Source organism: Aquila chrysaetos, chromosome 19 (genome assembly GCF_900496995.4).
Source record: "Aquila chrysaetos chrysaetos chromosome 19, bAquChr1.4, whole genome shotgun sequence".
Lineage (NCBI taxonomy): Eukaryota > Metazoa > Chordata > Aves > Accipitriformes > Accipitridae > Aquila > Aquila chrysaetos.
In genome coordinates this window covers 16,482,704-16,510,383 of record NC_044022.1, presented here as the reverse complement: position 1 = coordinate 16,510,383, position 27,680 = coordinate 16,482,704, and the positions used below count along the sequence as shown (strand labels likewise).

At 39.1% G+C, this 27,680-nt stretch overlaps 2 protein-coding genes and 8 non-coding genes across 17 annotated transcripts in view; 1 reads left to right on the top strand and 9 right to left on the bottom strand.

Moving 5' to 3' along the window:
* Nucleotides 1–11,189, top strand: part of CEP295 (centrosomal protein 295) — a 47,108-nt gene extending 35,919 nt beyond the window's left edge. The window contains exons 20-29 of the mRNA XM_041118473.1: nucleotides 358–591; nucleotides 1,964–2,118; nucleotides 2,377–2,539; nucleotides 4,889–5,526; nucleotides 6,322–6,495; nucleotides 7,625–7,742; nucleotides 8,552–8,755; nucleotides 9,330–9,438; nucleotides 9,988–10,087; nucleotides 10,794–11,189. Of these exons, the coding sequence (XP_040974407.1) occupies nucleotides 358–591; nucleotides 1,964–2,118; nucleotides 2,377–2,539; nucleotides 4,889–5,526; nucleotides 6,322–6,495; nucleotides 7,625–7,742; nucleotides 8,552–8,755; nucleotides 9,330–9,438; nucleotides 9,988–10,087; nucleotides 10,794–10,841 (1,943 nt within the window). The 3' untranslated portion in view covers nucleotides 10,842–11,189. The remainder of the gene's footprint in view (nucleotides 1–357; nucleotides 592–1,963; nucleotides 2,119–2,376; nucleotides 2,540–4,888; nucleotides 5,527–6,321; nucleotides 6,496–7,624; nucleotides 7,743–8,551; nucleotides 8,756–9,329; nucleotides 9,439–9,987; nucleotides 10,088–10,793) is intronic.
* A 665-nt stretch (nucleotides 11,190–11,854) lies between these two features.
* Nucleotides 11,855–27,613, bottom strand: TAF1D (TATA-box binding protein associated factor, RNA polymerase I subunit D). Of its 8 annotated transcripts, none has more exons than XM_041118477.1 (17): nucleotides 27,545–27,613; nucleotides 27,008–27,080; nucleotides 24,530–24,783; nucleotides 23,961–24,423; nucleotides 23,505–23,680; nucleotides 21,832–21,895; nucleotides 21,227–21,514; nucleotides 19,816–19,884; nucleotides 19,513–19,562; nucleotides 18,090–18,231; nucleotides 17,693–17,740; nucleotides 16,803–16,838; nucleotides 16,173–16,246; nucleotides 15,359–15,418; nucleotides 14,343–14,423; nucleotides 13,456–13,528; nucleotides 11,855–12,279 (listed from the first exon to the last, which is right to left on the bottom strand). In XM_041118477.1, exons 3-7 carry the CDS (start codon nucleotides 24,769–24,771, stop codon nucleotides 21,401–21,403), a joined length of 1,059 nt encoding a protein of 352 aa, XP_040974411.1. In that variant the 5' UTR covers nucleotides 24,772–24,783; nucleotides 27,008–27,080; nucleotides 27,545–27,613; the 3' UTR covers nucleotides 11,855–12,279; nucleotides 13,456–13,528; nucleotides 14,343–14,423; nucleotides 15,359–15,418; nucleotides 16,173–16,246; nucleotides 16,803–16,838; nucleotides 17,693–17,740; nucleotides 18,090–18,231; nucleotides 19,513–19,562; nucleotides 19,816–19,884; nucleotides 21,227–21,400. The 8 variants fall into 8 exon arrangements, with proteins under 8 accessions (XP_040974411.1, XP_029898239.1, XP_040974409.1 ...); XM_030042379.2 differs by having other exon boundaries at nucleotides 24,530–24,784; nucleotides 27,541–27,562; XM_041118475.1 differs by having other exon boundaries at nucleotides 17,693–18,231; nucleotides 24,530–24,784.
* On the bottom strand, nucleotides 13,283–13,412 carry LOC115353637. Its single transcript, XR_003927638.1, has one exon. It is a non-coding gene; the product is annotated as a small nucleolar RNA SNORA25 (small nucleolar RNA).
* LOC115353636 lies at nucleotides 14,539–14,677 on the bottom strand. Its single transcript, XR_003927637.1, has one exon. It is a non-coding gene; the product is annotated as a small nucleolar RNA SNORA8 (small nucleolar RNA).
* On the bottom strand, nucleotides 15,473–15,604 carry LOC115353639. The gene has a single exon (XR_003927640.1). It is a non-coding gene; the product is annotated as a small nucleolar RNA SNORA18 (small nucleolar RNA).
* Nucleotides 16,558–16,630, bottom strand: LOC115353634. The gene has a single exon (XR_003927635.1). It is a non-coding gene; the product is annotated as a small nucleolar RNA Z40 (small nucleolar RNA).
* Nucleotides 17,333–17,464, bottom strand: LOC115353638. The gene has a single exon (XR_003927639.1). It is a non-coding gene; the product is annotated as a small nucleolar RNA SNORA1 (small nucleolar RNA).
* On the bottom strand, nucleotides 17,860–17,998 carry LOC115353635. Its single transcript, XR_003927636.1, has one exon. It is a non-coding gene; the product is annotated as a small nucleolar RNA SNORA8 (small nucleolar RNA).
* On the bottom strand, nucleotides 18,342–18,469 carry LOC115353643. The gene has a single exon (XR_003927644.1). It is a non-coding gene; the product is annotated as a small nucleolar RNA SNORA40 (small nucleolar RNA).
* Nucleotides 19,700–19,771, bottom strand: LOC115353644. Its single transcript, XR_003927645.1, has one exon. It is a non-coding gene; the product is annotated as a small nucleolar RNA SNORD5 (small nucleolar RNA).
* Nucleotides 27,614–27,680: the final 67 nt, after the last annotated feature.

Below are 27,680 nucleotides of genomic sequence, written 5' to 3'. Positions count from 1 at the left end.
AAAGATACTCAAGATCACATTAAAGGATTGCCACATTTATATGCAATAGGAGGTAAAAATATGCTATCTAGCATAAAATAACAACATTAATTCTTTCCTGATTTTATAGTTTCAGTATTTCCTAAGTCTACATACTCTAAAAGTATTAAGCTGTACTGATTACTACCTAATTAGATATTATCAACTTGAATTTGTGGAAATTTGTGGTAAGGTTTGTGGGAGCATTGACAGGAGACCATTAAAGAAACAAAACCCCACGCTCTTTATGAATATTTCAGGATATTAAGCAGTGTATTTTCAGATGACTTCATGTAAGTGGTGTATACGCAAAACTGAACATCTAGCTTACTATTGCAGGATTGTCTTCTGATAGTACGGAAGATCAAATTTTGAGAGAAACAGCAAGCCACCCTTGGAACTCCTTGCTGCCTTTTACCTTGCAGCAGAGGCAAAAGAATTTGTCTGGAGCATCTGAAACTCAGTTGCCTGAAGGAGAGATGTACCTTTGTGAAGAAAGTCAGGTACAGCAGATCTTGGGGAAATGTACTGGAGACTTGAACTCTTACTCAGAGGACAATACACATTTCCAAGGTATTTGCCATTTTAAAGCATTTTTGTGCTGTGCTGTCATCGTACAAAATGAGAAGCAGTTTACTCAATGTTGTGTGTTAGTCTGTATTATTTATATTCAACTTATATTTTAAAGTCAAGAAGGATTCTACATGCAAGAATTTTGATGCTTTGATGTTCTTCATGCTTTGCTTTATGTGTATGTCCACACAGCATGGTGTAGTGCAAAAAAAAAAAAAAAAAGTCTGATCAGGTATCTATCTGATCATAGTCTAGTTCTGTGCAGTTTCCTGCTACTATGGCTAGGCTGTTTGTTATCTGTGCCAATTTTATCGCTTGTTTATGCACAGCTTTTGCTTCAGGAAGGTAGAGACAATCATATATAATATTCCACTATTCAGGTAGGGTCACATAGTTGATGAAACACTGATTAACAGACTGCTGGGAGTTCTGTGCTCTCTAGAAAAACGTAACGGTTCATGAAAATGAGAACATCTTTATTAGTTATCATGAAGATAATACTAGTATTTTAATTTGAACTGCTTCTTCCTGGAATGTTTGAAAACCTAGAATCATAGAATTATAGATTAATCTAGACCAGGAAGGACTTCTAGTTACATGGTCCAAATTCTCCTTCCTGTTTACAGCAAAGCCAGCTTAGACCAGGTTGCTTAAGGCCTTGTCCAGGCAAGTTCTGAATATCGCCAAGGACAGAGATTCCGCACACCCCTGGGCAACATCTTAACAACTTTCTTCTTTTCCATTCATTCATTCATTTATTGTATCCAACCAGAATTTCCTGTGTTCCATCTTGTGTCCATTATCTCTTTTTCTTCCACTGAGCATGTTCAAGAAGCCTGACTGCATCTTGTCTGTACTGTCACTTAGGACATAGTAGACAGCAGAAATTTGTGTGCCCCTTTTCCCATACCCCCAAGCCTTTTCTTAAGATTGTACAAACACATTTTTGTAGCATCCCTTTCAACATCATGTTCTTCATCCTTCCTTTAATCACCCTTGTGGCTCTTCACTGGAGTTGTTCCACTGCGTCACTGTGCGTTTTGTACTGGGAAGCTCATGCTACTTCTGATGCAGTCTCAAAAGTGCTGAACAGATTGCTTATGGACTTAAGCTTTTCATAAAAAAAAAAAAAAAAAAAACATTGCATCAACGTAGCACTTTCTTGCTGCTTTTTGTACCTGCATTGTATCAGAGTGAAAGAATTAGATGCTGTAAAGAGATTTTTTTTTTTTTTTTACAAGCTAGTATTTGTGTACCTGCAGAATTCTATATGCTTTATTTACCGCATATAGATGCGAGGTGTGATATGTCTGTTGGGGTTTTTTTGAGGGGTGTTGGTTGTTTGTTTTTAAAATAACCTCTTTTCTTATAGCTCTAGCAGCTGAACTTGATTTTCCTGAAATGGAGAGACCTTTTCTGAACTTCCATCACCAGCCCTTTCAGCCTTTGGAACCAAGTCTTGACTCTGATATTTCATCATCCTGTTCTCAATACAGAATTTCACAAGACAGTAGAGAATTTAGCAAGGTACTACTACAGAAAAACTCTGATGGAGGAAATACTTTGGCTTAAGTTTTCTGTAAGATTTAAATGTATAATCCCTGTACTGTCTTCTGTTTAGAAGAAATACAATGATAATTTTTTTATACATGTAGAACTGGAAGTGTTTTTGCTGGTTGTAGCAGAAATGTGATCCAGAAATCAAATATTACCTTTAACTTTTTATCCTTCATATTTCTGAGAAAATGAATCTTAAATCAAGGTTTCTTCTTTTTTTGCTACTAGACTTCAAAATTTTCAACAAAAAGTCAAGACACGTCTACATTTCTAGAAGTGGGAAACTCCAGTTTGAGTATACAAAGCAGCAATCTGCCTTCTAGTCTTGAAACAAATGGGCCAAACAACATTACATCAGAAGAAGAGGCTGTTAAAGAAAACGTTACTCCAGGTATGTACAGTATAGTCAGATCAATGCTTTCAAAATGAACCTATTGCCAATATGTAAATACCAACCCTTGAGGTGGGTTTGCTGTGTTGAAACAGGGAAGGAACTCTTCACTTCTCTATCAGTCCTACTTTGAAATGTCTTAACTCTGCTGCTGCGCTCTCACACACTGTCTTCTCCACCACCTTTCATGGGTAGAACTCCTAAATTCTGTGAAGTTCTTTATTTCCTCACTAGTTATGACTAACACAAAAGCAGACCTGCATATTCAAATCACTGTAATGGATATTATGTTCCTTATTTCTTGTGCAGTAATTATGATGTTAGTGAAGAAATATCAACTCTGGCTGAAACTGTCAGTTTAAATACTTTTCCAAATGTGTGTTTATGCATATCCATCATTTTGTAAGTTTGAGTAGATTAAGGAAGTTCCAAGAATTGATTAAAATTTTTTGAGGTATATGTGTTAGAATCTCTCTGCTCTTACTCATTTGTCTTTTATACATTGTGTCCTTCAAGAAACTGTTGAATTTTCCTTTTTCCACTGTTAAGTCACATCAATAGTCATTATATACTGCATGCTGTGATACTTAGTCTGATTATAGAATTACTTTATCTATCTACAAAATAAAGGGGAGGGAAGAGAGAGGAAGGAATGAACTTTTAGATTACAATGTAGTAATTAATTTAGTAGATTAAAAGTTCATGATTCTACAGCAGCATTAAGTTAACTGCAGCTCATAGCAGGAAAAGTATTTTTTAATATTTTGCAGATTAATTCAAATTAACGTGATATTTCATGTATTCTAAGGAAAAGGACCAATCTGAAATTGCAAATGCAGCTAGTAGTAATCTAAATATTTCTGAAGCTCTTATTTACCAAGAATCAGGTGTTTCAGCGTTTTAAGGTGCTCCAACAGAAAGCTGAACAGTAGTGGGAAACGCAGCACAATATTTTAAGTAATAGATGTATTTATAATGTAAATGTTCCCAGTCAGTTATCTTTGTTATGTGCATATATATGCATACACTTTTTGGAAACACACACTATTAATGTTTAAAGCTGCAAGCAACTACTCTGTGTCTATTATACTTCTCTTTCTCTTTAGCTAGCAGATCCTGATACCAAAAAAAAAAAAAAAAGCCAGAAGAGGCTTACACTTTAAGACTACCTGTGGGCACAGCAAATAGGATTTAGGAAGCTCCCTTCTAACTTTGAAACATTCTATTTCTAAATTGCTTATAGAAACAATCTTCATGCCTTGCATGTAACTGCAATATCTTCCCATCTCTTAAGTGTTTTTATAATCCCAAACCAATTATTGTTGTGCTTTAAAAAGGTGGAAAAATAACATAAGCAACAGGCTAAGCAAGTGAAAACTATCTTGGGTTATCAGTTTGAGGTAGGTTGATATGTAAGTCCGTAATCTGGAGAATCCCCTAGTTTTGGCTGATGTTGCAGTGTAATTCCTCCCTCCCCGTTAACAGCTATTATCAGGACACAATATTCTTTGTATATGTAAAACCTAGGTATTTTATAGCTGTCAAAGAATGCAAAAAAATCTTTAAAGGAAACCATTAAAGTTTATGTGGTATATTCCTGTGTGTATAAAAAGCCTATCGATAGCATGATGCTGGAGTCTGTGTAACCAATTTTATCAAACTTAGGTCAGAGGCATATTTAAAAAAAATTTTTTTTTTAAACAACCTGTTGTTTGTTTGGCATATGCTGTACTGCTGAAATCCCTCCCCAGTAATTAAAATGTTGATACCCAATCTTTTCTCTTTTCCCAGCCTCTTCTGGAAAAAAAAAATAGTATCTTTATTTGTCCGTGTAGATCCTAAGGGAAAGATAATTTAGGGTGCAATAGTGTAACTTGTAGGAACAGCAACCATCATTCCAATTTGGATGTTTTCTTCTACTTTGAAGAGTTTCTGCCCAAGTAATGGTGTTTTGGATTGTTTTCTTACTGTTTCAGAGACTTTGTTGGAGGCCCAAAAGGGACTCAAAGGACTTCTATTTACAGAGTATAAATTGTAAAATCCCTTGACTTTCAATGTAGTTATGTCAGCACCATCACAAAGCCTGTCTCTAAACAAATTCTAAGAAGCAACAAAAAGTGGTGTTTCTTGAAGTTGTTTTGTGTGCAGTGAAGGATTCAGTTTATGTAATGCTAATGGTATGATGTTTGAAGAAACTTAAGCAGACTTTTTTTAAACAAAATTTTTCTTCCTATTTACTAGACTTATTACTACTATACATTACTGAAAAGTCTCATTTTGGAGGGACTTCTTAAAGTTGAAATTCTGTTGCGTTAGCTAGAATTTTGACTCTTGGTAACTTTGAAACAGGATCTGAAGAATCTTTTCACCCACTGCAATTAGAATCTACTCTGAGCGATCCCTGTCAGAGCGCTGATCAGCCAGTGGACCTTAACACTATGTTACAGAGATCTTTTGAACAAACCCCTGGAATTAAAAAATGGGGTGATAACTGTATTTCATCTGCCAGAGAATACGAAGAACTGGCAAGAAATATGGAATGTATTAATCTCCAGTGTTCAGTGGAAGATCTGCGAAATGAAGGTCTGAATCCACTGGAAGAGCAAAAATCATTTTATCAGCTAAATAAGACACCAGTTACAGTAGATGAAACTTGCCCTCAGAACTTACTAAAAGAGACTGTGTCTTCTGAAAAGTTACCTGTGGAGGCATTTGATAAGAAGTATGTGAAGCTTCCTGAAAAATCAGTTCATGTACATGAAGCAAATAAAGCTGTGGACTTGGATTCGCAGTGCAATACAAGTATAAAGGAGCCAGATCGAGGCTTTCCAGAAGTACAAAAATCTTCAATGGTTCCCAGACAAACCAGCTTGGAAGACTCAGACATCCATTTACAGGCTGTTGTACAGCAGAACGGTTCCTTCCTGGAAAGACATGAAAAACATTCTAATTCTGTGCCCAGAAGCTCATGTGGTATTCCAGTCTGGGTGAGTAAAACAGATTTCCAAAAGCGATAATTTGTGCAGGCTTTCTCGTTGGGTTTTTTTGGTTGTTGCACCAAGTTATTTTAGACCTTTAATATCTGAAAGCTTGGCAAATGTGGATTTTACAATTCTAGTTTGACTTGCATGTTTGCTGGACTTCTGCCCTACTACTTCTTTCAGATCATAGCACTGCAATAATTTGCAGTAGCTAAAATGAGGTAGATTTCCCATGATTGTTGGAGGAGCTATAGCATCTCTCTTGCATCTCCCTCTCTTAGCATTAGTTGGTATAATGTATGCAGCTGTACTACATGGCACTGTTACTTAACTGAACAGCCCCTATCCCCATTTAGAAGCCTGAAGGAGGTAAATAATTTAACCAAAGCATAAGCAAACTTAAGGAAATACCCTTGATGTAGCTTTCAATAAAAAAAAAAAAGTTTGCCCTAGAACTAAGTGATTTAAACTTGAGGTGAGTGGAGGAGAGCTGGAGTTTTTGTTGTTGTTTCAATGCTTTGGGTTATTTGTTTGTTTTGGTTTTTTTTAACACTGGTATATAAAATACTTTGCATTGAACTTAGGTTCCAGGGTTTGCATACATCAAAACCTCAGGCAAAGTGCTCTTTCTGTATTTCATTTATTGCTTGGGGGCAGATTTTCTTTCTTCTACATGTTGAATGAGCCTCCTCTTTCTGATAAGATAACAGCTGTTGCTATTGCTGGAAATAGTGATTTTTTTTTTTTTTTTTAATTATTTTTTTTATTTTTTACACTGATATCTCTTAACTTATTTTCTAGGAGACTGAGTCAGGGCGTGGTATTATGGAAGAACCTGAACTCACTCTGGTAAGCTCAAATGACATCAGTATTGCAGAATCAGACGTTGAACATACTAACCAAGAGAAAATTAAGGAGGATAAAATCAAAAACCTAGCATGTGTGGATCAGCGTGAATTTAATGTTTCTACTGAGGTGAGTCTTTATTATCTAATGTAATTCTGATTTTAACTTAATTATAATAAGGAGAGGCCCCACTGTAGCAGTTAGTCCACTGTTGCAAAACAAGAGAATGTTAGGGTTATCCAAGCTTAGTAGTTGCTTGAATCATCTTGGTTTGATGTTGTTTTCTGAACAGATCTAATAGATCTTAAATTTGGACCATTCCTTAAAATCACTACCTTGTCGTATCAGTGTAGTGAGAGTTTGGGAAGACTTTTGCTGAGAAACAGAACCATCTTGCTGGTGTTTGCAAGACTAAATTGTATCCCATTAGTTGAAGACTTGAATGAGAGGAGAGGGTGGGATAAAACAAAAACTACAAACTAAACAGGAAAAAAAGGAAAAATCCCCTACCTAGTGGATGGAGCTACACTAGGCCCACACAACAGTTTGAGGTTTAGGGGGAAAATACGATCAGCTCAATCATACTGCCGTGCTTAATTGGCCTGTGGTATGCTTTTTGTTCTTTGCTTATATAAAGCAAAGGTTGTAAATTGTAGAAGGGCTGGTTTGTAATGAGAGAATAGTTTGGGTGCTGAAGCAGTAACATAGAACCAAGTAACGTGTGTTTGTTAGATGAACAGATTAGATGAAATCATGTTTCAATTGCAGGAGGCATCTAGAAAAGATCGTAAAAGTGCCTAAGGATGGGTCTTCATAAAGTAATTGAAATGTGGGTAAGGTGGAGGTTGGCAGCTGGAGGCTGTACTTCTGCAGTGGGTGTTTCCTTCCAGCTGAGAATGGGGGAAGGAGACAGAGCAGTAAGAGTGATGGGGGAGAACCAGAGAGAGCAGGAGGAAAGAAAAAACACATCTGTCGAGATGAAATTACACAGCCCTGTATTAAGAACAAGCAATTGAAATCTGGTGGGCAAAGTGTCTTTAATGGATTTTTTGAAAGTTTTAAAATGTTTTTAGAAAGTAGCTTTTTAATACTTTTACTACCAAGATCCATTTCTGATGTTCTTCTTGCATCTGCTATAAAGGCAAAAGAGTATGTTTTTTATTTGTATCGGGTCTGTGCTAGTGGTACAGTAATACCACTTCACTCAAATTTGTGGTATATTTTAAGCATTTCCAATCACTGCTCCCTTTTGAAACAGGAGAGAGAATTTTTACCGCTATCTCCAGATGCAGATTATTCAGTGTTTGTAAGGCCTGACAGCTCTTCCAAAGCCCGGAGTGCCAATGACAGTCACTTTCCATCACATCAGACTGCAGGTAATTATGTGTAACTTCAATATACTGACGCTGAGATAGAGAAGGTCTTTATTTGTAGTATTAAAATCATTAATAAAATATACCTCTCCTCTGGAAAATATAGAGCTTCTTTTATGTAGGCAAGTGCACCTTGCTGTTCAGGCTTGGTCTGTAGTACATTTGACCCAGGTTTAATATGTGTCTTATTGACAAGGAGGTATTGACTTGCCTCTTCCTATGCCAGGCTATCTGTTATGGAAGTTCATAGTATCTACAATACACTGTGTTACAACACTGTGAAGTAACTACTTTGTTTTGAAAAAATCTGTTGTGTTTTGTGGTTTGTTGTCATATAGTTTATGCAGCTTCACTTGTGTTTTTTTATTTCTTGTTATTCCCTAAGCTCTGTAGCCAAAGAATGTCTTTTTTTTCCATTCTGATGATAGTGTGGAACGTCGGTAAAATATTGACATGTTTTTTGTCCAAGATGAACAGCAGTAACATGAAAGACCCACACTGAAAACTTGACTGTGTTGGGGACTTCTCAGGTCTTTGATATGTTTTGAAGCATCAAGATACTTTCGATGGAGTATTTATCACAGTATTTGTCTTGGCAGGCCTGCTTACAGTTATTAGATTCCATAGGTCTGAATTGCTGCTTGTTTGGCAAAATTAGTCATCATTCACAATGTCATTCTCTTAGTGTGATTTACAAAAGTAGTCAAACTCAGCATTTTAGGAGAAATACATTGAAATGCATGACTTCTTAGAGGTGATATTGCTCATTGCTAGAAGTGAGAAATGTTCAGACTTTTCATTTTCTTCCACAGTGATGCTGCTCGAGTTTGCAGCTACACCTGGAAGTTTGCAAGAATCTTTTTTAAAAAGAAAGAAGAACTTCATCCAGAAATCTCTGAAAAGAGTAGAAGAAATGAAAAATAAAGAGAGAGAAAATGAAAAGCCAGAAACCAGACAGTTTCAAAGAGGAAAGTCTGAGAAGTTAAGCAGGCAAAAGGAGTCTTTTCTTATCTCTGGTAGGTTTGTCTGGGGCCGAGACATAGCATTAGGTATCTTTTTAGTTGCTGTTTTGTATCAAAGAATAGATTTCACATTTGTTGCATCTTTGCTATTGCAGACTGGGATATTCTTTAATTTGTTTTCTCAGGGATGTGGGGAGCTTTTTTTTTTTTTTTTTTTTTCCCCCACTGTCTGGCTACCTCTTCAGTGTTGTAAAGGCCTTTATGGGTTGGTCCTCTTCCTATTTTCACAATCTGCCCACACATTTGTAGTCATAAGGTGTCTCTGCAGATAATAGTTTTTTATCAAAGAACAACCACATTAAGAGAACTGATGCATCTCTAATGTCTGTTAATAAGCATGGCTGGCTTAAAGTATAGGCAGCAGCCTAATGAGTGAGACTATGAAGAGTTATTTTTAACACAAGATGTCATCTCTGTTGTGTCCATTCTGCTAGCTTACTCCTTTTTTGTAAGGTCATTTGAAGATCTTTGAAAATCTCTCATGCTTTTGAGTTAGCTGGACTAAATATTTAAATTTAAGATATGTTTGACTTTTTAATTTTATTTATTTATTTATTTATTTATTTAGGAAAAAAAGGTGCAGTTGCCAATCAGTTGAAGAAAGTAGGAGAGGTGAAAGTGTCTTCTCCAGAGGACAGGAAGTCAGGAGAAGTTGAAATGCACCAGCGGACTTCAAGGTATTGCATCAACACAAGTGGGAGAAGTTTGGATTGAAAAACCAGAAGTAGTTCATCTGTGCCTTGTGAAAGCTTCTGGTCAGTCAGAGCAGTTAGTGATCTTCCAGTTGGACCCAATGTTGCTTAACACAAAAGAGTTGGGAGAGAGAAGCCAAGTGTGTTTGATACAGGTGCCTGTTGGGAAATCCCTCTGCACAGCCGGCAGTAAGAAACACGCCTGGCAGCCTGCTCACTTCATCATGCTAAGGCGGCAGCTGTGCCAGTCAGTGCATGAAACTAGATCAAATTTGAAGCAAAGATCACAATTGCACTTGGGCACTTACTAACAGTAACATGCAGCAGGTACAACTCCTGAATGGGGTGGGGTGTTTATTAGATGCAGCTGAAGAGGAATTTGAAGTGATTCTAGATTACTGGAGAACTGAGTCAAAATTTCCTTTTGTAATTTCTAGCAATTGAGATGGTACAAACCCTTAAGCTTGTTAACTTGTTCCAGCTTTGCCACTTTCTTCCTGATGAGACACAATTTTTTTCCTACTGTTTTGACAGACTTTATAATCAACTTGCAGAAGTAAAAATCAGAAAGGAAGAAAAAACAAGGCAAGAAACTTATGCTAAAAACAGAGAAAAGGCTAAAGAGTTTCAAAAGGTAATAGTCTGCTACAGTGTTGTACTTCCTTGTCAGTTCTCATGATTTCACTGAGCTGCTAATCAGACTAATTGAGATGTAGTTCTGCGGTGTGAGTGCAACTGAAATGGAGACCATCAAACTGGTCTGTATTTTAAGTAATGCTGTTGGTATATCCCACTTAAGAATTTCCTCGTTAACATTATGGCTGAGCTGAGGTGTTCTCTAAAATGTGTGTCTACCTCAGGCTGAATTTTTCTGGTGACTTGAGGTTGAGCAAAAAGGCTGTTTGGGACCCCAGCTGCTAGAAAGTCTACCTGGCAGAAGAATGGCAGGGTTTTTTCTTAGTCCAAACTTGACTGAACTTCCATTATAAGGCGTTATGGGGGTTGGGTTTTTTTGGCTGTTTTGGCTATGCTACATAGCTTAAGATTCTACCTAGCTGAACACACCTTGTGGTAGAATAAATTGCTGATCTTTTTAGATTGTTTTACAGATTCCATAATTAACAGAAAATGAGAGAAATAAGCAAACCTTCCCCCTGAAATCTGTGGGCTGTGTGAAGCAGTGTCAGGAGCTGAATTCACTGCCCCATTGTCCAGGCTTGCACTGTCCATTACTGATGCTCAGCTTACACAGGAGTAGTACCTGCGTTGTGCCCACCTCACTGCATGGGTTTTAGTGTAGTCACTTAAGCTACACTACTGTAGTCTCATCATTTTTGCAGAAAATGCTAGAAAAACTACGTGCCAAGAAGACTTGGAAAGCACTTTGACTGCAGAAGACTGATGAAGAAGGAACACTACTATATTGGTACAATCCAAGAGACCACTGAATAATGCAGACTTCATTAAGTTAATTGCAGAGCCATTAGGAATCCTCACCTTTAAGCTGCAGGAAAACCATAAGTAAACAAAATCTGTGTAGTACCCTCATGTTTTACTGAGATCACTACAGAAGCAGATTAACTACTGCTTTAAACGTGGTTTGCCTCAGATTAAGTAAACTGACATTGTGAAAAGCCTTTCTTCATGTGCGTTAGCATTTTAAAGGGAGATCATACTAACTTTTGTAAAGTATGTGTATAAACCATTTTCAAATAAAGGTTTGGTTTTTTTTTTTTTTAAGATTTGCATCCTGAGGATTCAAGACACTAATTTCTTCTGTAACGCTGAAATTTTTATCTGTTCTTGGCACTGTATGATTTCAGATCAGGAAGTGTGGGTTCCTGCAGTCTCAAGAGGTACATCTTAAAGCACCTGAAGGCAGGAGGAAAACAACCTTACATTGTTACTACTTCCAAATGTAGTTTTTCTATCCAAGTTTCCTGAGCTCCAATTCAGAGCTAAGTAATTACACCATCAAATTTAAAGCTCAATGTTCTAGCAAAAGTTGAATGTGGTCACCAGCAGGTAGAAGAGCAGGGCTATTTCATTGAAGTTGGTTCTGTTTAAAATGCAGCAGAGAGGTCTTAGGAAAAAGTCTTCAGTTACATGTACTGCAGTAGCTAAAGCAATTTGTTACCCCCTGCCAAGTAAAGAGCACAAGCCAAAACCAGCTTGTCATTCCATGGAGTGAGGTGGAAGCTTTTTGCAATGCCAAGATGAGAGGTATAATGTGTATCATCTTCACCCTGGTGGTTCTGCAAGGGCTGCTCAGGCTCTTACCCATGACTCTTCTTATGATCAGAAGGGAAGAGCAAGCCACAGCTGATCATCAGCCATGATCTGAACACACCACCTTTGCTTGCTTACAGTATAGCAACAGGAAATAATCCCAGGCTGCAGCTTTGAGAGATCAGTTTTATTTAAATACTGTGACATTCTGTATAGAACAACTACCTCTCCAGAGCTTTAGTACAGTTGAGTTCAGTGACAGGAAGTGAGGGAAAACAGCTGGTGAAGCCTTTTCCAGTCAAATCACAACTTGGTACACTCAGCTTAGTGAGTTAGCTCTTCTGCAACACAAAGCAGGCAGCTTTGCCACATCTCCCACGAGGGCAAAACAGGCGAGTCACAAGTGAATGGGTAAGGGCAAAGGCTCCCTGTGCTTCTGAACTGGTTTCCAAACAACACGCACTACTGCAATTTACAAAGCAGCAAGGGAAGTTAGAATGAATGTTTAATTCTAAGTTTACTGCAGTAAACACTCAAGATACATAAGGTTCTTTCTTGGAAGAGCTGTGCAGTTCCTTGCAGCAACATCACCAGGACCTGAGACAGGAAAAGCATCTATTAGCACTTTTACTCAACAGAAAAGCCATTTGAAAGCTGTTGTCTTCCTCACACTTGGCATAACATGGTTCCCCCAGTCTGAAGCAATTTAGTTTCAGGACATGGTGCTGGTATAAACACAGTAACACAGGGAACGTGCATATCCCCCTTTTACTGAAATGTTATGGGGCAAAAGCATGACTTCCACTGCCAGCTCCCCAAATATAATTTTCTGTTTCCTGTAACTACTCAAGAGTGCCCATAGCATTCCCACCCTGCACTTCTCCCTCACCTAGTTTTTCCAGAATTATCCACTCTAAGACTTCCACACAGCTCTAGGAATGTATCATTGCCAAGGGAAAAGGAATCACAGAATCATTTAGGTTGGAAAGGACCTTTAAGGTCATCAAGTCCAACCACTAGCCTAACACTGCCAAGTCCACCACTAAACCATGTCCCTAAGCACCACATCTACATGTCTGTTCAATACCTCCAGGGATGGTGACTACACCACTTCCCTGGGCAGCCTGTTCCAATGCTTGACAAGGCTTTCAGTGAAGAAATTTTTCATAATACCAATCTAAACCCTCCTCTGGCACAGCTTGAGGCCATTTCCTCTTGCCCTATCACTTGTTCCTTGGGAGAAGAGACCAACCCCCACCTCACTACAACCTCCTTTCAGGTAGTTGTAGAGAGCGATAAGGTCTCCCCTCAGCCTCCTTTTCTCCAGGCTAAACAACCCCAGTTCCGTCAGTCACTCTTCATAAGACTTGTGCTCCAGACCCTTCACCAGCTTCCTTGCCCTTCTCTGGACGTACAAGCTGCAATTAAGTTACAAGACTGCTCATGCCACAACTGTATCAACCTGTTCTCCACCTTCACATGCTGCAAGTCAACTCATTTCAGAGTGAAACTGAGCAGCCTCTTCCCTACATGAGCATCTCAAAAAAACATGAGGGCAGTAGATATCCTTTTTCACTCCAAGAGGCCTCACTCCATAAGGTATATCTCCTCACAAATAGACCATAGCACACACCAAGTGTCCACGGCATCCTGCAGAGGATTTCAATATGCGGTCACCGCGTTAAGAGCTGCTGGGTTTTCCGCCATGCAAACCCTCTTTGAAGTGACCTTGAATTTCTTTTTAGTACCAGCAATTTTGCTAAGCACTCTTACCTTCAGACTCACTTTGGTGGCACTGGGGTGGTGTTTCTCAGCCCCCTGACACGCAGGGACTTGGTAGCAGACGCTGTAGGTTAAACAGGCAGGTTTGGTTAGTCTAAGTGAAGAGTTAACATAGAAGTTGGATGTATATTGCATGGAGCAGCCTTTTGTCTCCCCTTTTTGTTTCAGTGTGCACAACAACCATCCTCCTAACAGCAGCTTCTGGAGTCCAAGTTACAAAGGTTCCAACTAGAACTTTTGTTCCTCTGTAGCTTAAGTGTTGGAGGTGCCCAAGGATACAGCCATATACCTACACTTTATTCCTTTATTCCCAGCAGACTTAGCACCACATCATATGGCAATTCAAGAGTCTGATGGACTTGCTTTACGGTCATGTCCACACTTGCCAGAAACAGCAACATTCTAGCAGCCTTGGTAATGACCAGGTACTCCCCTCTCACTGCTCTTACCACCAACTTAAATCAATATTGGAGTTTCCCATCCTTTCTTGTTACACACCAATCAATCATGCCAGTCTGTAATCCAAGCCTAACCAACAAGCCTAAAATCTGTTAAAAGCTCCAAGCACAGAAGGATTCCTCACAACCAGTAGCAGCCTAAGTCAGAAACTAGTTCTACAAATTGTTGCAGAACTGTGACATCCATTTAAAGTATATATACACACACAAGAATGACTCACAGATAAGCAACCTGCTCAGATACTGCCAAAATCTGGGGTGATCACTGCCCGGTCATCTCTGCTACTGCACAACCATTTCTACACTTTTCTAGAACAGTTTACTGAGGTTTCAATGATCTAGATAGAGTCATACCCAGTTAACACACAAACTGTAAAGTAGCATGAAACCATCTGAACTGACTAGTAACTCAGTGCTTACCTATCAAACAGGTTGTTACCATCTTCCACAGCTCATCCTTTTAACACAGCAAAGTTCACTTTGTTCTGTACCTTAAAGCACCTGTTAAAAAGAAGAAACTGAATGCACTTGCCAAGTTCCAGAGGCCACTATCCAGTGCTCACACTAGAACATGAAAATAGAAAGTAAGTACATTCAAATCCCTGAAGAGGACAAAGACTGTATCAGCAAAAATACCAGGTTTAACAGACACAGCAGAATGAAAACCAACGATGCCAAACGCTGAACTACTGTAGCACTGTTTTTTGAACATCCCATCAGAAGAATGCTGCTGGGTGCAGATACCATACAGTGCAACAGCTGCAGTACTTCTTCATCCACAACTGCTCATTTTAACATTCAAGCTTTTTGCATCCACCAGTTAGTGCCTAGTGATAAACTACACTAATACACTCTCCATTTCACAAAAGCTGCCATACAACTAAGAGGGAAAACAGACTCCATGAACTTCACCTTATATGATCAGCAGCTTCAGAATTCCTCTAAGTTTTTATATATCCCTACCATAAAGGATTTATACTTCTTCCAGAATATTTTGCTTGTTTTACTTTAGACCCTGCATTCTATAGAACAGAAGCCAGGAATTTTAATTGTATAGTAGGTAAACTGGCTGAAATGCTCAGAAAACTCTTTAAAACCCAAACTTAAAGATATAACCCAAATATCGCTGCTCAGTATAAAACTATCAAGCATTTTTTGACAAGACAAAAATGCAGCATGTTTATGAAGTTACTTCAACTTCAGACAGACACCATAGTGCTGTCTCTTCTTACCTATAGCCACCAAAACAAGAAATCATCATCACTCCTTTGCAACCAGAAGGGAAATTGACTGTTTCAAGCCATCCAAAAAACTCAAACCACAAGAAACAGTGTTAGAAATCAGGTACCTACACAAAAACCTGGCTGTTCAGCCCATGTAATTCAACATGTTAGTTACACCTGAAGTCCCAGAACACACTGTCTTTTGCCACTTACCAAGCTTTTCCACTTGAGCTTTTTTTTTTTTTCATTTGTACCAAAAGCATAAGTCAGTACCTAAAGGAGAACATAATGCATTATTACAGTTCCTAGGATGCTACATCTGCAGAGATATGTCTTGCAGTTTTATCCCACAGAGCTAACAGGTAGTTCAATGGGTAAAGCGAAACCACAAGTTTATTCTGTGAGGCATTTCCAACGACACGAACCTACAGAAGAGATCCTATCGGGATAGACCTCAGCATTTCTGGTACTATAAATTAATGCAATAGATAATCAACCAGACTGGAAAGGTATCTCTTATAGATCCTTAAGCATCTTTTTACTTGTTTCAAGACATTTGGGAGAAGGAGGAAGCTAAATGATACCTTTGGGGTATCATTTGGGGAAGATGAAGTAACTCCTTCATATTAGCAACAGTTTTAATGTTAAAAGTTAATGTTACCTGAAAGGCAAAGAACAAAGGGAATTAACTACAAAATTGTACTCAAACAGAATCTTCCCCATAACTTTCCCGCCAAGTGTTAAATTAATTACTTGTAGAAGTAATAGTATCAGTTTAAGCAGTTAAGCTGATCACCTCCTTTTTGACTGAGAAATTTGTGAGTGTTCTTTGGACAAATCAAAGTTAAAATAAATTCTTAACTTAACAGAGTGAATGCTAGATTAAAATACAGTAACCTAGTGTTCAAACAACTCCCTGAAACCCTCCAGAAGTCAGTAAGCTTGATGTCATACAGACTTCCAGCCACTGAAAACCAGAGCTCTTAAATCATTAAGGAATATGCAGAACTTCAGATGTCATACTAACCCTAGCAAGCACTTCAGATTTCTGTGAAATGGCATCCTGCATTTCTTGTCTCATCTTCTCTAATTACATACCACCTGAAAAAGCAAGATAAGGTTACAAACTGACATGCATATGCATACAAATCAGCAGAACCTAGAGTGGTACTCAGTACTCAAGTGGCTCTAACCACCACAGGCATTCCTGATAGCCTATATTTGGAATCACACCTAAAGCTACTATAATGCCTGAATATTATCCTATTTAATTTGATGGTTCTTCTTAATTTCCTGTTTATTTTCAAAAGAAAGTCACACAGTCATGATCTTTGCTCACTGACAGAAAACACTGCATGTTAAATACTCAAGATGCCCAGAATAAGGTGACATGAAAAGGTTGCTTGTAATAGATTTGTTCAGAAAGGCTATTCTCACTCACTCTCTTCAGAGCAGTTGAACATTTTGCCAATCATCACAACAACTCTCTCACAGCATTCTCAAGTTTGGGGGAAGAGAAGCTCTTATGTTTTCTAAAGCAACACTGGCCCTTCTCAGTTAAGGAAAAACTAGCAATATAACCAGCTCACCAAGTTAAAGAAAGACAGCTAGCCTGCAACAGGCAAGGGTTAAATAACAATACATCACACTAACTTACCAAGATGCTAGTTCAGACTGGACTATCCTGGACTTCCTAAAAAGAAGTAAATTGTTGCATCTGAGTAATAGTTTCAAGTTTCTTCAGTATTTTAGTAATTTATTAAGACTTAGGCACTTTTATACTGAATATGAGGCAGGCAGATTATAGTCCAGTGATGCTTGCTGCCTGAATGCTAATGCCAAAACAAAGCATTTCTTTTGAAATCAGAGCCATGGCCACACAACTATCAACAAAATCTATCTGCAATTTAAGAAATTGGAGGACTATGGCACAAAAGATACAACTAAGGGAGTTAACCAACAGTCAGCTGATACTGTGATGTAAAGAAAACACATATGAGATACCATTTTAAGACAGCTTACAAATACGCTGTAAAAAACCACTGACTATATTTTTCCTCTACCTGCTAATCCTACTTCCTTTAGTAGGCAGGATGCTGAATTCAAAAACATCAAAACAAGCTAATCCTTGGGATTTTACAGTAGCTGCATTTTTAACTATGTTTGCATAATTGTCCCACTAAGTAAACCTGTTACAGGTCTCATTGTCACCACTGCAATTAACTTTACAGTGAGGAAAGCATAACCTGTTACTCTTCTAGCCACGTTTTTCAATTCAGACACACAGTGAGTTGTGTCTATTTGCTGAATAACGAGGCATAACAATTAACTCTTCACAATGTCTGCAGAATAGCTTCTATTTTTGAAGCCTAGCCAGTTAACTTTAAAAGAAACATGTCACTAGCTGCCATCTGGTAGTTGGATTTGTGTTTCAAAATAGAATACTGCTTCTTTGTAAAAAGGCAGCCAGAAAGCTAAAGACTTGAACTTTTATGATCCTCATCCAACTACCTCCACCTAGGAAAACACTATTTCCTCAATACTTACCCCGAAGTAGAGGCTTGCCACTGTGTTCCAGACATCACAGGAATGCCCCTTTAAGAAGAAATATTTTGGAGCAAGGTCATTGATTTAACTATACTTTTATCCCTTAACAGTTCAACAGTTCTTCAATGTTGTATTTGACAAGCTTCCCACTAAGAAACTTTCAATCTACTTGTTTCAACAGAAATACCAAGTTTAACCAGCACATCTGCATGAAAACCAACGATGCCAGCTGCTGAAATACTGTAGCACTGCTTTTTGAACACCCCATCAGGAAGACACTGCTGGGTGCAGATACCATACAGTGCACAAATTACAGATTACTTCCTGTGGGAAATAGTACTTGTCTGAAGAAATCTAGTATTCTTATGCTGAAGTTCAAAAGAAACACAAAGCTTACATCTTTTGCTAACATGTTCCACGAAAGTCCACCGAAGTAATACTTGTACATCAGAGGGCCGGCAAACAGCCATAAGAATTCAAGCAGTCAAAAAAGTTACAACTGCTCACTGCTGCAGAGCTGGCGTGTTTAGCTGCAGCATCTGGAAAGAAATTGATATAACTGAACTACACTTCTGCAAATCAGGAACATGACACTCGTTCCCTACATTCATCAGTATTTGAATTAATTGCTGTTTGAATACATGCAAATATTGTCCCTTCATATAAGTAACACAACTAATATGTTCATCAGCTGTGGGTTGCAAAAGAAGGGTTTTTTTCTAAGCACTAGGTTCCAGGTTTTTGTCTACAGCAACAGACAAAAACTGAACACGTGCTGTAACAGAGTGACTGCATCAGCTTTCATCTTATTTTTCAGTATTTTTGAAGCAGCATTTGAACAGGACACAAAAATCAAGTCATTTCTCAGTCTACTATATACTTACAATTAATAACTGTCACCTTCCACTACTGTTTTCTATTTTTAGAGTCAGGTATAGTTTGGACTAACGTAACTGCGACAAGGAGTTCAGTATCAGATATGCTGACATAAGAACAATTTATGCTGTATCAAACCGATGTTTTCTAGTCCAGTACCCTCACAGCAGCTAGGGCCAAAAAAGATGCCTCGATCCTACCCTCTTAAGTACGTTCTTGCGAGTTTCATTACTTGCCCAGCTTTAGCTCAGGGTTTCCCACGTTAAAGATGTTTTCCTATCTGGTTATCTTACATGGCGTTTTCTTCCATCCAATTTCCTAGACTCTCCTGAAGCCAAACTTGGTAACATCCCACAGTAAGAAGTTTCACAGATTTAGCAATGCATATGTGCAAGATTACCAGCTTCTTTCTGCTGTCCTGCCTGTTCTCGCATGGGACATGCATTAAGATGAAATTTTACCACAGGGAAGCAATCAGAAGCTGCAGCTGTGCGATACACCCCAGTACAGAAAGCATGGGTGGGGCACCACCAGGAGACAAAAGGGTACAGTAGTTCTCAAACATCTTCAGCAGGTGAAATCCCAGGTAGTGTTGCAACTAAATCACATACATTAAGTTGCACTGCAGCATTCAACATCAGGTAGAAACAAAGTATTTCTGTATATAACTTCTAACAAAAACTGTATTTAATATACAGATATTCAAGAACTCAAAAGTTTTAGTTTTCATTCAAGCAGAGACTACAGGCTCTAATTTTGGTCAGACTGATAAGAGATGTTGCACTCGATACCTTGGAAGCATCACACAGAAAAGTTACACAGCTGTGAAACACTGTAATGTATTCACTTGAACTACAGAATACTGTTTTTTTCAAAACATTTTGTGAAGTAAAGCATAAAAGCTACCTGAAAAAACCAGAACTGAAAACCAAGCAACAGCTTACCTTGCACATCAAGAAAACTGAGTGGCATTTCACCTTCCAAAAGCAACAAACTAGAAGAAAAAAAAACAAAGGAATAAGAACTATCAGACATGGTCAAATAACCAAAGATTCCTAAAGCCAAAAGCTAGGCTTCAGCAATCAATTTAACAGTTGTAATAAGCTTGATTTTCATGTGTATTTATCCAGTTCTAATCAGAATTGAAATTTAGTTCATTTCTGAGTCACTCAGCAGTTGAACAGAAAAATTCATCACATGAACTGCAGAATGAGCGGGACTCCACATACCACCTCGCTATGCCTTACCAAGCAAGAACCCCACTCCTAGATCCAGGATGAGTCTTTCAAGCCAGAGAGTATTTCTCAGGTAGATGCCTGAAAGAGTTACATTTAGCCATTAATTTTGGACCAATATTAATTGTGATCTTCAACTACTGAAGAGTAATTTTTACAGCCTTACTCCCTAGAGCTATCAAGTTGCAACTGGGAAACTCCAAACTTCCTTTACAAAGATCTGGGACCTTAATTCAAGCATACAAGGAATTGCAACTTGACCCGCTCTCATTACACTGAGCACCTACTGTAAATCTCCTCAGGCTGCCAATTACATTTTGAAGGAAATTAAACCATTAGATATTAAGTCTTTTTCTGACAACATCCCTGTTCAGCACAGACTACTTTTACCTGCTGAACAGCTGTTAGTTTGTTGCTGACAGCAATTTGGTTATTAAAGAGTATTTGAGTGACACAGATCACCCTTTGGTTTTTAAATCTTGTTGATTCACAAGTAAACTTTTTAAACAATTTTTTACTTCTACTGCTACCAAGACAGCCTTGTCATCTAGGAGTTAGCCATATTCAGACTATTTCCAAACATTCACTTGTCATGTTTCCAACTAAGACACCTTTGAGAAAGGTATTGCAACTGGGGCAATGCTTGTTAGGTGCTGTCATTATAAAGCACTTTCATCTTCTGCTTAGTCGTGTTCAAATCAGAACCCATTCTAGACAGAGGAAGGCAAGAGGGGAAAAAGAATCTTTTAATCCAAGATTCACTGCGCTGCAACAGCTATTTTTAAGATAATTTATAACGTCAGATTATTGTATTAAGATTCAGGAGCAGAAAATTAGTTTTCTGAAGAGTTATTCCACATGGAATAGACAACCTCGATCATACAAATTGATTTTATCATCATTCAAATGCATTAACCATATTTTGCAATAGACTTTTGTCTAAGTTGACTAACCACTTTTGGATTTTTACTGTTGGCACTTGATTTGCATTAAGCTTCAATTCTGTCTTCAACCCTTACTTAGCTCTTGAAGTATTTCAAAGCATAACCTGCACTTCCTTAAGACACAGAAAAATAATCTAAGTATCACTCACAAAAACGTCATGAAAAAAGGCATCCAAATTGCCCTTTGTAACTTGAGCGTATATATGTACGTATGCAAATGCATACACTTCTCTATACTGTGCTGCTGCTATGTTACAATATTTGGAACTTGTTTTGCTGTTCTGAATTACATAAATTCTCTGATCCATTGGTTAACAGAAGTAAAGTTGCAGAAGCTAGCATTTCGGCACGATTATCAGCAACTGAATCAAGGATATTAAACACTTGATACAGGACAGCACAGAAGACGCTCAAAAGCTTTGCAAAAAGTCATTATACTTGTTTTGTAATGGTCTCGGACACAAGCCCAATATACTCACCTTAAACAAAATCTGACTAGGTTGCTTGGTTGATAGCTCAACATTGACTTCAGGACAATGTTTTAAACCAAGTAGGCCATGAAAAAGGTATCTGAAGAGTGACCACTGCCACCTCATTTCTCAGTTTTCTGTTCACTGAGGTGAGCCTTGCAGAAGCCCGGAGTTCTCAGCAGCCTACTCTTCTTCCTCCTCTACTTCGATCACTTCAGTTGATTTTGCACGTTTTGTTTCTGGCTTTGGTTTTTTCTTACTGGGAATTTTGCTGCTTATAATGAAAGAGCTGTTCTCCTAAGAAAATGGAAGACAGAAAGAAGTATTCACAAGTCTAGTTTTCAGATACTTAAAAGGTAAGATTTTGGTAGTAACTTTGCAAATTTAAGAACTCTTCAGAGAACTCCAGAATTCCCATACATTCCAGCATTATTTCAGTGTGGACTCTCAAAACAACTTCCTTCTGCATTACAGATCAGGATTCACAGGTATCGAACAGTTAACTCTGAAACCAAGCTCAAGAATTAAGTACTCAAAACATTATCTATTAATTCTTTAACCTCAGAAGAGAAAGAAGGTCAGAGAGTTTTTGAAGTTACAGAGTATTTACTCACCACTACTCTGGCATCAAGGACTTCTTGATTATCAGAATTCAAGCTGTCATCATCACCATCTTCACTGAAAATATAAAAATTCAAATAAAACTCTGTACTTTTACAGTAGCTTAAAATGTGGAAACTGTTTTCCTACCACAACCCCTGGTTTCTCTTAACATGTATCGAAGTGCTACAGCTTGTAGGTGTAAGATAATACTACTTCTACATAAGGTTGTTCTCAAATGACAGTTTTGGACAGCAGAATTACATCCTAACTAGCAACAGTGGCAGGACAGAAGCAGTGCTTCGCAGCAGAACAAAGATTTAGTAGCAGACATCAACGGTAGTATTGAGATACTTAGAATTACACCGACAAACAGGCTATAAAGACAGCAAGTTAGAAAACAAGCAGAATACAATCAAGAAAGGAAGAGGATAGGCCTCAGCTAACAAGAGTACACAACTTTCTTCCTGATATTGTAACTGAGAAATATTATCTCCACACTGCCATGAAACACAAGTATGAAATTAAATTCCATTATCATCCACAGGTTTCTCTCAAGATAGAAAGGACTCCCTATAAAGAGATGAAACCATTTTAGTACTATGGTTTTAACAAGTGGCACAGGGAGGACTGGTTCCAAAACCTAGAAAGTCTTCTAGTACTCATTTCAGATAAAGAATTGAGTGTCTGGATGAGCTGACTTGTATTTATTCTACAGAACTTTGCTGCTTCTGCTCTTTTGTAAGAGAGCAAACTAATTATTGTTACTCATTTTACAGGATCACCCCAATAGTTCAACTTGCATAAACTAGCCCTGTAAGTGATTAGTAAAGTGAACAGTAGCTGAAAGACAGCTTTGTACCTTTACACTGTCTTGTAGGCTTTCCAGTTTTAAGGTGCTGTGTATATTTACAACATTAAGTATTCTTACTGATTTACTGATCCCTTTATTGCATATAAGTTAACTAACCAAAAAGACCAACCTAAGATGATACTTCAATGCTTAATAAAGTAAAAAGGAAATTTAAAAATATCCTTTAGTCTTTGCATAAACACTACACTTCTTTATTTGGGGTAACTACAGAGGAACTAATTTCAGGAAATACCTTTTTTTAAAAAAAAATTTCTACCACATCATTTTAATGAGACTGTACAATGTCTCTTGACACTTGAAACAATGATCAGTCTTCAGATTAAAACTATCTCATTCTTTGAGAAGTTCCAAGTCACATTTACAGGCAAAGAATTCCACATGGCTGAGCATTTTGTTCCCAAAATAAACAATGCTTTCATAAGCAGATATTCACATTTAGATTACACAATGCTGATACAGGTTAAAAGGCCAGGATAGGAACTGAACTTGATACACCTACAACTCTGTCACAAAATCACATGCTACTACAAGCAACTGTACTACCTCCTGAATTCCTCAACTGTAAGAATAGCTGATTGTACTGGTGCAGCTGGGATGGAGTTGGCTTTCTTCACAGCAGCCTGTATGGTGCTGTTTTGGATTTACAACTAAAGCAGCATTGATGCCCTCCCCATGCCAGCCAACAGGCTGGGGGTGACCAAGAGCTGAGGAGGTGGGGTGTCTTGCATCTACCTCTATACACACAAATTTCTATTCTAGTCAAGAACAAAAAAGCAAGTTTTATACCACCCAAAAATATAAAGATGAACTTACTTCATCTCCTGAATTGGGGAAATGGGGCCCTCATCATCTAAGTATTTGTGTTTTCGTACCGCCAGACATTCTCTTTCTAAGTCTTCACTAGCCTGAAGGGCTTTTAAAGCTTTTTTAAGATGTTCCTCATATTTAAGCACTTCAATGTACTGGAAATATCCCTTTGTAGCTGCTTGCTGAAATAAAAAATACATCATGTGAGATCTTAAAAATACCACTATAAAGCATTTGTATTCTTAACTGTAATATTATATTGACACCTGTATTTTAGCTGTGTTTGTCTTAAAGGTATTAAATAAACAGACAACATCAATTGTCCTCTTTAACAGAAGTAAAAACTGTTTCCTTGTTTTATTGTAACACATCAGGTAGAAGCAAAAGATAGTCTAAAAATAGTGAACTTAAATTGGCTAAATAAAGAAACAATACATTTATCCCACAAAACAGAGGGCTCACCTCATAGCCAAGAACCATCTTTAAGGGAATATGTTTCATCCCATAATGTTTTTCAACAAAAGGGAATTGAAAACCTCTGTCTAGAAGCCTTCTCTTTTGCTCTTGTGGTGAGGCTGTCAGTGGTGGCCTCCCCGTAGGCATCCCTGTGCTCTCATACTTTTTCTTCTTCTTCTTCCCCAAGCCACGCTTGTATTTTCGGTGTGCAGCAGCCTTAAACTTCTTTCCCCTGAAGTGATAGGCAAATATGGCCTTCAAGTTTAGTTTTGACTTCTCTTTCTTGGAAGTTTCCGATGATTTCACTGGACTTGCAGGGGACAGAGAAGAATCTGAAGAGCTTTCGTTGTCAGGCACTCCTGCAACAGATTCAGCTTGCTGCCTTGAAGATTGAGATGTCCTTTTTTGCTTTGAAGGTGCAACAGAGCACTTAGGATGGTACTCACTGCCACTAGCAGCAGAGAGATCACTGAAGAAGAAATGAAAAATATTTACTTCCAAAAGCATGTGTACTTTTATGATACATGACACAGGTTCTTCACAGGAAAAAATCCAAACTAGAGATAAAAACTCACATTTCTGAATCACTGCTGTCCAGTAAAATCTCAGCTGAAGCAGCTGATGATTTACATATACTGTTAAGCTCATCTGAAGACTCCTCAGGAACAGCATTCTTCTGCCTTGAACGTGAACACTCCATTCGTGTATTTTTTTCACATGCATGTACCTTATATGGTTCCTTCTGCGGACTGCATATTAGCTCTTGGGCATCAGGGTAATCAGAGGCAGAAGCCTGGGATTCATCTGTATCAGTCATGTTTCAGTTTGCCCTAAAAATCAATGAGAATTCAAGAAACGAAAGAAAATTCTATGTTAATCAGGTAACAAGCCTTCCACCACTCCACCTAATAGGGTAAACTTACAAGAACAATCTTGAGCAAACTTCAACATAGATTTTCCTATGAACCACGAGCAAATGAATCAACCTTCAGAGTAACAGTTAAGTTGCAGCCACTTATCTCAAGATATTCATAGCATATTTTAGGTCAGAAGGGCTTTTTACAGCTCTTTTGGTCCAACTCCTGCTCAAAGCAAGGCTAACTTCAGAGTTGCATCAGGTTGCTCATAGACTTGTAGAGATGAGTTCTGAATGTTTTAACCCTCTCCCTACTACGAGTAAGTTTTCCCTTAAATAAGCACACACACGTGTAGCCAACAGCTTCTTATACTTGTAAAGATATTGCAGTTTTAAGTCATATACAAATACCCACTTCACTGTCGTCTACAGCCTTTTTAAACTAATCCAAGACACTGTCACCATCAGAAGCAATGCCATCTTCCCTCTTTTCTTTCTTTTGCTAGCTACATGATACTTAAAGCCTCCTGCTCTAACAATCTATCAAACCTTTGTTCACTGGTTATCAACTGACATGGAGACTAGACCCACAAACAAAATTTTAATTTTCAGTTGAATCTGCAATACAACCCAAACCACCCCTTCAGCTGCCCAAGTCTATACAAAATGGACTCAGGAACCTGTCCTTCCTATGTAATAGCCTCAAGTTATTTTACCCGCTTGTTAGTCATCTACCAGCCCTATAGATGTGTATCTTTGCAATTTTACTGTGATTTTTACAGTTTCACAAACCCATCATCATACCCATTAATATTTCAAATGTAGTTACACACAATTTAGCATATGAAGACACTATAGCAGAACTCATCTAAATGTCCTCAGATAACCTGCTATTGTCTAGATAACAGTTTCATGTTTCAGAGTACAGATTACTGCGGATTCAGGAAGAAGGCTTCCCAAAAGCATGGGAAGACATACATACACAACAGCAAACTGAAAAGTCTGAAAATACAGTAGATGTATATAGACTAGCAGTAAACAATAGCAGGTCAGAACAAATGGCTATAGAACATGAGCAGCCATAACTGCTTACAGTATTTAAGTTCCATTTCTACTCTAATCCATACAGCTACAGATACCTCAAAGTTGTTCTCAGAACAAAGAGAAAATATCACAAATCTGCTGCAGCCATACATCAGTGACTGATTTTTAAGCAATCTACATTTAGATGACTTTCTGCATCACTAACTGTTCAAGACAAAACCTACCCCGTCACATTTTTCAAAATGAAAATATTTCATTCCAAAATTGCATTAAATGCAGGCTTAGAAGTACACTAGACCTTAAACTCACCCTAATGCACTTAAAATAGCAGCACAGGGGTCCAATCTGCCCTTCGCTGTGAGGAAAGGTGATTTTTGACAGCAACCTGTGTTGTCCCACAGGTGGGGTTCTGTACCCGGTGTGCAATAAGCCAATCTTACACAGAGCCGAAATATTTATTTACTTCATGTTTGCACAAAGATGGGTGCTGAGTGGTAATTCCACAAAGCTAGCACACCACACCAAAGAACTACAACATATTTATCCTGTTACATGATTAGTAAAAAACCCACCTAAATTTAGGCTCATTGGTTCGTAATCCCCATCCCTTCTGCTACTGGTTAAGTTATATTTAAATTAGTCTCCCTTACTATGTAAATTGGCACACGTGCTCCCTATGGGGGAGGGCAAATCTTTTTGGTCTTGAATTGAGTCGGTGGCCATGGATCTTCCCCCACCACCTTTACCTTCCCCCCAGTTACTGCAGATTTTACTGACTTCATGCTTCTTTGGCAATCATCCAGCTTTCGGCACCTTCTGGGGCAGGATGCTGCCTCTTTATCGGTCTTCAGATCCTCTTCAAGGTACAGTGGTTAGCGAGGCATGCATTCTTTATACAAAGCAACCAGGCCTACACAATGAAGCTACGGATTGATGGTCACCCTAAATCAAAGCAGTGTCACTATAACCTAGGTGTTAACAAACCTAAGGTTTTACTTAGTCTACACCTGCACCTACGCCCTGGGTGAACTGGGAGCACACCGCTAACATCACCCAGGGCCCGACAAACACAACGCCCAGAAACAGAACAGCCTAACATCAAAGCAGGAACACATGCAACAACGGCACTCTACGGGCTATGGCTGGTACTTACAGTTAGCAGCTCAGCATCATTCACCGCCTCTACTGCGGCTCTGTTCTTACCAGCTGGCACGCCACACAGAGCCCTTAGGGAAGAAAAACAACCACTATGTAACTAACTGATCACTTCTCCCAAAAGAGCCATCAATGAGCCAACATCCTCCTCAGGTGGAAAGGCGCTGGACACACCGCTCGCCGCCCCTCGCCGAGCTCGGCTGCCAGCAGCGCGCTGGGGCCGGCGCCGCGGCAGACATTTTGGACGTGGGCACCCACCACATTACCACAGGTCGGGGACACCCCACCGGCACCGCTCCCAGGGAGGCCCTCGCCAAACGCCGCCACGCAGCCGGCTCCCAAGGACAACACACCCCGCCGGGGCAGACCGGGCCGGGCCGCCAGCTTGCCCCGGGCCCTTCCTCGCTGAGGGGCCCTGCGGCGGAGGCGCTGAGCGAGCGGGCACGACTCGACTCTTCCCCCCTCACCCGGGTCCCTCGCTCCCGCCGCCCCAGCGCCGCGGATGGCGGCGGATGCCGAGCGCAGCCTCACCCACCTTCCCCGGCCTCACGCATCGCCGCCCCAAAGGGCGCGAAATGGCCGCCCGAGAGCTTAAATAGCGCCGGGGGGGTGGGCTCGCGAGAGGCGCGTGGGCTGACGGGAGGGAGGGAGGGAGAGGCAGGTCCGGCGCC

Bases quoted from the DNA above. Each gene is read 5' to 3' on its own strand.
- TAF1D (XM_041118475.1), bottom strand. From the start codon at position 24,771: ATGACTGATACAGATGAATCCCAGGCTTCTGCCTCTGATTACCCTGAT. The intron at 24,424-24,529 runs GTGAGTTTTTAT...TTTCTTCTTCAG, and splicing joins GACAGCAGTGATTCAGAAAT to TGATCTCTCTGCTGCTAGTG. The intron at 21,515-21,831 runs GTGAGTAAATAC...CCATTTTCTTAG, and splicing joins TCCTTGATGCCAGAGTAGTG to GAGAACAGCTCTTTCATTAT.